We start from the raw sequence: 10,457 nt of genomic DNA, 5'->3' as shown, positions 1-10,457 counted from the left end.
CCCCGGCCAAGAGTAAAACAGAGCTCATTACTGAATGTGCTCGCGGGCTCACATTTCAAATGTGTAAGTAATTGTTAAATATGAACTAGGAGGAGGAGGAGGAGGAGGAGGAGGAGAGAGCCATCAGACCTGTATCGTTTTGGGAAGAAAGTGCGGATTCCACATATTTGGCTTGGTGGAAGGATACGCCCACGGACGATTTGAGAACACACATGTGCACTTTTCAGACTTTCATACGGAGAGTGTGCTGAGTGCAGCTGGCTCTTTTAAGGCTCACTGATGGCACTTCTGAAACTCGATAATAAAGACAAGGGAGACTGCATCTTTTGCCGGCTTGGCCATTCAATTGGTCCTGCTGTGACAAATGACTCATCTAATCCTCTCCTCTAAAGCACTGATGCATCATGGGGGCTGAGTGGCACTTCCCATGGCTCTGAAGGTAATTCTCTCTAGATGAAGGTCTCTGATGTGTGAGTGGATGGATTTGTGAGTGTGTGTGTGTGTGTGTGTGTCGGTGAACTTACTTGACCCTCTGGATCCAGATGCAGTAGTCTGTGATGTACAGATCGTTCAGTATGTAGGCCGGGTCGTTCTCTCTAAAGACTTTGTGAATATCCAGCAGGCATTTGAGGACACAGGCTTTCCCTGGGCACGGGAACACAGCGTGGCAGGCAAATGGAAAAACGGTGTTATTCGCGCTCAGTATTAAGGATGACAATGCACTCCAGCTGCTGGCAGACACAGCATGCATCTAAAGGCTTGCAGTCATTGTTCCATACATAAAAGCCAAGGTACAGGATCAGAGGGAAATCCCCGTGTGCTGCACAGTAATTTGATCCATACGGTTGAGACAAAAGAGCCAAGGAAGACCACTCTATTTCTGGCATCATATCTGTCAATTTAATGGAGGCTCTGCTCAGAGTCTGTCATAAAATTTGCTCGCTTTTGATTTATCAGAAATAGCACTGAATGGTTTTGATGATTTTTTCCATTTGACATCAGTTCTGACGAAGGCCTGATTTACAAACTTTGCACACATCAATAAATTTAATCCGGGGAAGTAACGATGTGCACGGCACCAAACACAAATGCAGGTCACTTAACCACACGGCTTGAAGCGTTTTTATTTTTGTTAAGTGATCGAGGAATTATTTTCTAAAAAATCCTGAGTGGTTGTAAACTAGAGGATCATAAAGAGAAGCAAATTCCTGATAAAATGTTCTGTTTTAAGTACAAATTAAGTCACCTATAGAAGATTCAGGCAGATCTGAGGGGACATAGTTTTTCAGAAGGTGACGTAAGATGCAGTTATTCTACTAACTCTAGAGAAATGTAAAAATATCAGCTCTTGTGCGACAGACAACACAAGCATGTTCCTCTGTTGTAATAATCATGTTTAGGGTACGTCTATCCTATATTCGGCAGAGTAGTATTTCAGTGGTGACTCAGGTGGTCCATGCTTGTTAGCGTCCAGCCGCCCACCCATTCTGAGAACATGTGGAAAAAGATTCTCTGGTCTGGCGTGACTAAGCTGATTTCCGACATACTTTTGTTTTTATCAGCTCTGCATCTATTCTCTTAATGAGGTTCATATAGGCTTAAGTTACCCCGTGATGGCTGTTAGACATTAGACATTAGACATGGGATATGTCACGTTGCTGGATTCATGAATCTCTTACATTGCATTCTGTCATTCAGACATAGGTCACTTGTATGTTGATGTTGCTCATGGCTTCATTCAGACAAACCCACCACGGTGACTGAGAGAGCCACAGTACGTGTTATTTATATATTATACGTTGTACATGTGAGGCTGACAGTACATCAAGTGATGTGTCATACATCTTAATTAATAATAAACAAAACATGCAATTAAAACTAACCTTATCAAACTCAACAAATAGTCAAGTATGAGCTCCTTAATTACTGAAAACTTCGTCCATGTGTGATGATAATGCCAGTACTGCTTTAAAAGTAGGATGTGTAACAACTGATTTAACTGCAGCTGATAAACTGTGACTCTCTGTGTGACAGCTCAGCTGTCTGAAGTGAAGAAAAGCACACAGTGTGACTTATCGTTAGATCAGGATTGATCATGTCTCCATGTTCAATGTGAAGAAATGTGCACAAGTTTCTTACTTTGGAGACGCTGATATGGATCCTGCAGGTATTTATTAAACTCAGAGGAAAGACTCCAACAAACAGATGAATACAAACATACGTACATCCATTAGTGATGAGTTTCATTAAAATTACATTACTCTCTGTCTTAATTTCAGTTAGCTTTTGCTTTTATGGATGTTTAGTTTGTAATCGATGTGAAATTTTAGAGCGAAGTGAATTAGAAAGGTATGTCGTGACATGCAAACTCTGTCTTTTGCTCTTTTGCTGTGTTGTTTTTGGACCAATATTGGTGTTAAAATGTAAAAAAAAATCTCTCCCAAAACACTTCACACAACTCAAAGTCTGTCACTTGTGAGTGCCTGTCTGTTTATGTGACGACATGCAGTCCAGACGTGTTACTAGAGCCCGACCCAGTAAGATTGCCATCGCAACTTCCGCAGAAAATTGAGCCGGGTGTTCATTAAGACATAAAGCAGACACATTCAGCTGGTGTCAGATTAATGGAAACGAGTGCATGATTGCAAAGGGTTTCAGTTTTCAGGCAGCTGCAAATATACTTGTAATAACTAGAAATGAGCATGTAAAGTGAATACCTTTCAAAGCCTTCCCCTAAGGGAGCATGTCCTCAGAGCCTTTCATTTGTGGTTTTCTCTATCTACACAATTTTTTCACTTTCTTTTTACTACGTACTTGTTGGCATCCCTAATCATGTTCTCAGAGTCATTCTTTGGCAGTTTGTAAATTTTATCTGGTGACAACGCTGCAGCAAAGATGAAGTCCATAAACTATCTGAGTACATTTAGTGTCACCACTTTTATAGACACTTCAAACTTGTGTGGAATTAATATGTGTGGAACAGCCACAGAGGTGAAACCTGCTGTTTGAATCAACCATTGCAAAAAATTTGCAAACCTGACAACTTACTGAGCTTATGCTTGATTTAGGCTATCGTCTTTCTAATGACTTGTGATGCGGTTTTCATTTATAAAGTCGTGTTCCACCTGGATATGTTGATTATCTGGTTTTTGGGGGGTGTTTTTGGAAGAAGGCAGAAGTGACCGGGTTGGCCTGCCCACAGATCAATAAGACAATCATCTACAAGGAGCAACGGAGGCAGACCTTGATGCTTCTACTTCCACGAGCCTGTTGCAAGAAGCATGTAGGCAGCTTGAGGAAATATGTGCTCCTGAATGCTGGTCCAGTAAATAAAACAGCACCGGTACAGCTTCATGCTTTGTTTACAGTCACTGGTAGTATGCAGCCCCACAGGAATACTGTAAAAGTGAGTTTATGACCTCAAAAACACAAATTTATCTTCTTTTTAGGGTTTCAAGTTAGCAAAGAGGCCCATATGTGAAGTCACGATGCTTGCCACATTGTCCTAACAACATAAACAACGTCACATGGATGGATAGGAACAGCAAATATTTAAATCATAGCTTTTCATTATTCAAGTTCATGTAATGATTTAAATTTGTTTATATGCATTTGTATAAAAAATGACCATAACTGTAAAAGAAAAAGAAAAAAAATGACATAAATCCTTTCTTTCAACCCATTTCCACTCTGTTGTTGTTAATTTCATGTTTGCGGCATTCCAAGTGGAACATCTGAAGCATATGAGGCAATATGAAAATAATTACAGACCATTTTAAATTAGGCATGATCTAAACATATCATCTACCAGCCAAAGTATGTAAACTACCATACATGTTTATTTACTAAATAATGGTGCTTTAAGCCATGATTGACACCTGCGCTCTGACAGTGTGTTTTGAAATTGTCTGAGGGCGAGGCATGCGTCATCCTCTTCAACGCCGCAAATGCATCACACATGCGGAAACGGCACCAAAACTGCTTTTGTTATTCTGACAAATGGTTTTTCCCTAAAGTACACAACAAGCCAAACTGCCGCAGCATTTCTCCCTCTAATCAGGCATATAAATAGCCTTATGATGTGGCCAACAATCCACTGAGGGCAGGAGAAAATGCTCCTCTCCACCTCCACAGAGCTGGTTGGCATTGTCCAGAGACATTCCAGACCAATCAAAATAAACAGCGCACTCACAGTGAGGAAAACCTTAAACAAACATTTGGTTCTCATTTAAAGCATGGGATCGTGTGCAGGGAACTCTGCCCTTAAAAAAAAAAATCAGGGCTTGGATCATGTGAGGCAAAATCTCACTTGCTTCCAAGGTTTGATTTCTTTTTCAGAGGGTAGATTTGTAAAAAAAAAAAAACTGGAGGAAAGGTGGCTCTCTGCACCGATTCAACACCGACAAGGTGTGTTAATACGGTGAAATCCGGTTACCCAATGAGCGCGGAAGAATGTGCACTCCGAAAGTCTAACAGTAAGTACTTCATAGCTGCTGAATGGGCAGGCTGGTATCATAGTGGTGGGTGTGAAATGGACCAAAAACAAAAGCCTGCTGTGTCTGTTAGACGCTATTGTAGATTCCAAAAAACTGCAGCCGCAGCAAAGTGAAAATGGCACATTTTTTTTTTTCATTCCATGCTGTGTCTCCTTTGTTTGTGTATTATAATCAAAAGTCAGACCAACGTACAGACATCAAAACACAATAAATGAGACCACCTGTAATTTTTTTCTAAATATGGAGGCAAAAACATAGTGCTGCCGACGCCACGCTGCAGAAGGGTGGCACTATCTCTCAGCAGTGTTCATCTTTCATAACATACTTTGTCACAGTTTTTTTTCTTACAGTCCGTCTTACCAAAGATATTTAAAATGAGAAAATGTTGTAGTCCAGTAAAACGCTGACAGGAGCTAAATAATAGAGCAGATTTTGTCCAATGGGATTTTTTTTTTAAACAAAAATGGGAGCTAAAGCTTTTGACAGTCTTAAGGATACCAGAAAGCGAAGAATATTGGTTTACATTGTCCATGTTTTGCTCTTTTACAGGTTCGTAATGTTATTTTTGGGGTCTACTAGAATATGCTTATATGCTTTAAAGATCCCCTACAAGTTTTTTTAAAAAAAATCATATTAACATGACGAGGCAGCAGCTCATTCTTTGTTTTAGGGCGTGTCCAAAGTATCCCTAGTCTGGTGTTATGCAAATGCGTTACAGACTTATGTACTTATAGATAAGAAAGAGTAAAAAAAAAAAAAAAAAAAGCTTGGACTTTAAATAAGGCATTTCAGGCAGGTAAGGAGGAGAGTTTTCTAGAAAGAGAAAAACTTTCTTTGGACTTCAGGCTTCACATCAAAAAAAGCCAGAACATTCTAAAGGAAATAGGAAAACCCCAAAGCATAGCATGGGCTCTTGAATGTTTGAATGCCTTGGCGGCTGGAGCAGCCGTTCAACTGATAAAATAAATAACATACAGAATAAGTGATCTCTGTAAAGGTTCTTTAACTCAAGCGAACAGCATTTCTCAAACTCCATTACATCCTCTCCTCTCACCTTTTAGAGGCAGCTTTTAGAAAGCAGCGGGGAGAGTTCGGCGTTTGACTGATTTCACAACTAACGATGATGCGCTCGAAAAGCATGAGAGACGCATCTTCACCCCCGTGTCAGGTCTAATGTGAATTTATCCCTGATGGTACTTTTTCTATCCCCCCCTCCTCCTCAGTCACACATGCACACACACACAATCCATGCGTCTCATCCAATAAAAGATCACCAGCAGCCTGAACCTCCCCTGGCCCGAATGTAAAATTTCATTACTCTTCCTTGATTTTCCATAACTGGGTCAGAATGCCTTATTTGACCTAAAATTTGACTTCCACTGATTAAATTGCCCAAACTTTCCCAGCTCGCACCAGAAGGAAATTCTACAACCGCTGCAAAATAAAAAAATAAAAAGAAACGAGTGGGAAGCAGAGAAGCACGGTGGATGGATCTGTAACAGAGGCCACATCTGACATTTCTTGTCTTGTCCTGTCAGTACGATCATGACAGCAGCGTGACCCGGAGGTCCTCCTCGACGTTTCCTCGCCCCCCTCAGGCCCTCCGCTCTTCTGTACCTGCCCGGTGGCTCTTTAGTTACAGCCACTTAAGAAGCAGGTGGAGGAGCTCCTTGAGAATACTCGCCACGCTGCCAGAGGGCTGTTCAAATATTTACCCCCGGATTACATTTCCTCCAAGGCCTTAACCTGTGCGCTGCCATTAATGGGTTTGTTTTGCTAATACCTATGAATGTTTGCTTTTACAGCCACTCATATGAAGTGCCTCAAAAATGGAGCGTGCATTTCCATTTGCCTTATCCTGACAAATTAATTAGTGTGCAAAGTAATGCTGGGAGGAAACACACCCTCAAACACGCGCCAGGCTGAATTACTGTAGTGTTACAGTTCATTAAGGAAAAGCCCCGTTACTCATTCCTTCTATAATTCTTGTAAATGCTGACGGTTAGGAGTCAAGAGTGAACTTTATTTAAATGAATTATACATTTAACCAAGCTAAATAATTTGTCATTTTTCCTTTATTCATTCTAACAATAAACAACCTATCACTGATGTTTAGCCTTTTTATTATCAGCTGGCTGGAGTATGATGTTCCGTTCTGAGTTTTAAGGAAACGGACACACTTCAACAAGAGAAAATCTTGATCCGAGGTAAAAGAAAGAAGGTGAGCAGAAAGAGTGACTAACGGCCGCTTCCCTGCCTCTCCTGATCAACTCATCTTCCTACTTAATGAGGCGAGGAAATGCTAATCTGGAGCTTAAAAGGCCTTTAATTTGCTGTCATTTACCAGCGTTAAAATCATCACAAGCTGGATAATCTTAGCCCTCACACATCCTGAGTGTGTTTACACTGCTGACTTTCAGCTGTCTGCGGGGGCTTTTGATTTAAAGATTACTCCGGGCTTTGAGATATCAAAGTCAACAGTCCGTTCTCCACTAATCCACGTTTCGTTTCCCCGAGGGGTGGGAGCCCGGCCACTCTCTTGCTTAGCTGGAGGAATATTACTTTCAAACACTCGCTGCAGTATGCTCGAGAAGCACTTTCTCTGACCGGCAGGCTGTTTCTGCTAGACAATACACTACAAAAGCACGCCGGCTGTCAAGCTGCCTTTTCAGCAGCATCGACTCGCAATCGAGCTGCATCCCACTGCTTACGGGCATGCAGCAGACTCTATCTGACTGCACATGCTTTAACCTATTTACATATGAAAACACGGTTCAGAAGAAACCACAGGGTGGACAGAATCAATTATCACCAATTAGCAAAGATCATGTGTTAACAATGGGCAGGAATTAGGTTCGAGTTAGCCTCTAGTTTGAACTAAAAACCGCAAAGACTGACTTGAGAACATGTGGCAGACATCAAAGGGTCACTACCAGCCTGCAGAGGTGAAACGTTACTGTAATAATGCCTCTTTATGAGCTTGCGTGTGTGGAGGGTGGTAGCTGGTGCGGTGCTTTTAGGAAAACTCACCTGACTGCAAAACCTTAGTCGTGTCACGAACGGCCGCGGAGACCAAAGTGAAGTGTCTGTGGAGTGGGTAACACAAAACCCTCCGTCCAAACGACACCAGGACCTCCTGCAGGGAGCTGTATGTCTGCAGGACAGAGAACATGACATCCATAAAAGATCCTGCACAAACCCAAACCATGATTTTTATTCGAGGAGAGAAAGAAAGAAAGACGAAGATGCAACTGACAGAAAATGCTTGTTTCTGCCAGATGCTCTGACCCAAGATCATTAGATCGTCTCCTATCCTTAGGTTGAATGCCGGCACTCTTTGGTGAAGCTGACGGTGCTCTAATTACTCTTAACAACTCCTCATTTATAGAGCTGGCAAAATAGGGGCTCGCAACTCTTAAACACCTCTACAGCCCTGGCCTGTTAATTGCTGCTTCTCTTTAATCACTGCCATCACTCTCAGATGTTCTCTGCACTAATAGACACACAGCCTGGAGACAGAAGCAGAGATTTTTATCCCGTGTTCCTTTCCCTCCTTTTTTTCTTTGTGGCTTGTTAAGGATGTGTTGCGAGCTTGCGAGTGCGTGTCATCGGGGATCATGCTCTCCCCTGGGCTTGTTTAGCAGGAGTGTAAATAAGGTCTGCTGCTGCAGGGGGGGAACTCAGTCACACCAGCGCAGTCGACTGAGGACAAGTAAACATGCAGCAGATGGAGGGAGGAGGGATGGTGGTGTGGGTGGGATGAAGTGGTAGGGAAAGGGGAATGTCTGGCATAAGCGAAGCAAGAGAGACAGCCAGCGAGAGCATAAAAAAAAAAGAGATAGCAGAGAGAGGAGAATGGAGTGAGGAAGCAGAGCTGATATCGGCGGTGACACACAGATAGACAGGGAGTCAAAGACAGAGAGGAATCCATAGTGGAGCAGAATGCGAAGGGAAGAGGAGAAGGCTGGGAGGAGGGGGTTGAGTGAGGTGGACTGTCAATGGGAGCCGACAGCTCCGTTGACTGACTGACGAGCGGTAGAGCTCTGCCAGGCAGGTGAAGACAGTTCTTTACTTCACTGTCACCACGGCAGGAAAACTACCATCTCTCAAGCTGCGGTCGAGGTCCAAGCACCCCTTCAAGGAAGTCTCACTTGGCTTCTATACAACCACAACAGAAATTCTTCTTGATCTCAAGTGGTGATGATGTGTGCAACACCTAATGAGAACGCGCTGGGATCCCTTCAAATGTGCTCTGGGACACGTTTACCACATCTGCGTCGTGGCGCTAACTCGAATGCGTTGCGAACATTAATGAACGATCACCTGTTCAGCTGCATCATCTGTCCTGGCAGATGGATGAGTACATGCAACAACTGGCAACAACAACCTTCAACCCCCATGAGCAACAACAATAACAGAAAATAACAATACGTATCTCTATCGAGCACCAGTGTGGGTCTGTGGAAACAGACGCGGCGCAGTCTTCAATGACTAAGTGTCAGCTGAGATTTAAGCTTGATTTATAGCTGTGTGTTAGGGGATAACAGTGTAGCAGATGTGCAACTCCTAAATAATTTGACTGCACTTCAAGAGCTACAACTCAACTACGGGGACGAAACTGCAAAGTGGGACAAGCGATTTCACTTCCACAAGTGAAAGCCTTGCTCGTTTTTCCCCATTAGCAGCGTTAGGTGACTGACGTTTGGAGCGCTTCCACAGCTTGGATGAACAAGGATCATCAGTATAAAACATTATGAGCCTAGAAAATATCGTCCAAAGCGCTCGTCTGGGCACATTCCAAGCTAGACATCAAGTACAAGTCCCATGGTGCACCTAAGCAAGAAACATCACTACGCCTAATATTCCATCACATGTGCCGCTAAGGGCAGGTGGAGGCTACAGACTACAGTTCGACTACACACTCTGCAGCTTCAGTCAATTCAAGTTACATTTCTTGGTTAACGGTGGGTGAATCTATTCAGCAATATCGCTATGTTTTGTTTTCAAATGTAACACGAAGGTTTTTTAAAATTTGCTCTGAATGGCAACAGCAGCGGTGGATTGTGGGAATTAAGACCAACATGTATGTTGTTCTTCTATTATGTGTGTATTTCTGTGCTGACAACACTGTGAATTTCGCCAATGTGGGATAAATAAAGGCATATCTTATCTTTTCTGCCATGCTAAAGTGACGTGATCCTGAAACAAAGCTAAAATAATTAGCACAGGTGATTGCAAGTGTTTAATTGTTAAAACAGTGTTACTTGTTTCTATGCTACCAATACTGAAGATGTTGTTTAAGAAAGAATGACTGCCTTCTAATGTCGCGTAAACTATAATAACGTTCAGCCATTGTCCCTCTATAATCACTTAAAGTAGTAAATTAGGGTGGGGAACAAGCATGCAATACATTTATCCAATGTTTCAATCAGCAGATAAATGTCACTGCTGTGCAAAAAAACACAAAACCTCCACCAAAAGGTATATACAGCTGGATTTAATCCTTTGACTCGACTAGAAATCAAGCGACATGAGGAACTTCAATTTACAGCAGCTACATCTACAAGTAACTCGAATGTATGTGAACACGGCGCACAGGTCTGACGAGACTCTGAGGTATTTTTGCACCAATGTGTTGATTAGGGTGAAATGGTTTCCTCTTCAGCCTGACCTCCAATCCACAGGAAGCTGTCACAGAGTGTCACAACGCCATCACAAAGCTGAGAGAAAATGTTTTACATAGAATACCCGCTTCTCTTCTCCAGCTCTTATCAGCTCATTTGTACCTCGGTACCGTCACAGGTGATGTGACAAGGAAGGGTTTTGTACCTAGAAGCAGGTTTAATCATGTAAGCTGGATGACTTTGCTGACTAAAATGCAGAACCTCCTCAAATCTGGATGATGCAAGGGTTTACTCAGCAAGATTACTCAGTTAAACCTGCTTCTTGGAACCGATCCCT

The 10,457-nt window shown here is 42.5% G+C and overlaps 1 protein-coding gene across 1 annotated transcript in view; it reads right to left on the bottom strand.

Annotated features, from left to right (window-relative positions):
- Positions 1-428: 428 nt before the first annotated feature.
- Positions 429-10,457, bottom strand: part of shq1 (SHQ1, H/ACA ribonucleoprotein assembly factor) — a 28,493-nt gene continuing 18,464 nt past the window's right edge. The window contains exons 10-11 of the mRNA XM_008304137.1: positions 7,527-7,650; positions 429-645 (exon numbers count right to left, since the gene is read on the bottom strand). Of these exons, the coding sequence (XP_008302359.1) occupies positions 521-645; positions 7,527-7,650 (249 nt within the window). The 3' untranslated portion in view covers positions 429-520. The remainder of the gene's footprint in view (positions 646-7,526; positions 7,651-10,457) is intronic.

Source organism: Stegastes partitus, unplaced genomic scaffold (genome assembly GCF_000690725.1).
Source record: "Stegastes partitus isolate 25-593 unplaced genomic scaffold, Stegastes_partitus-1.0.2 Scaffold2145, whole genome shotgun sequence".
Taxonomy (NCBI): domain Eukaryota; kingdom Metazoa; phylum Chordata; class Actinopteri; family Pomacentridae; genus Stegastes; species Stegastes partitus.
The sequence above is the reverse complement of the archived record's forward strand: the minus strand, read 5'-3'. Positions and strand labels throughout refer to the sequence as shown.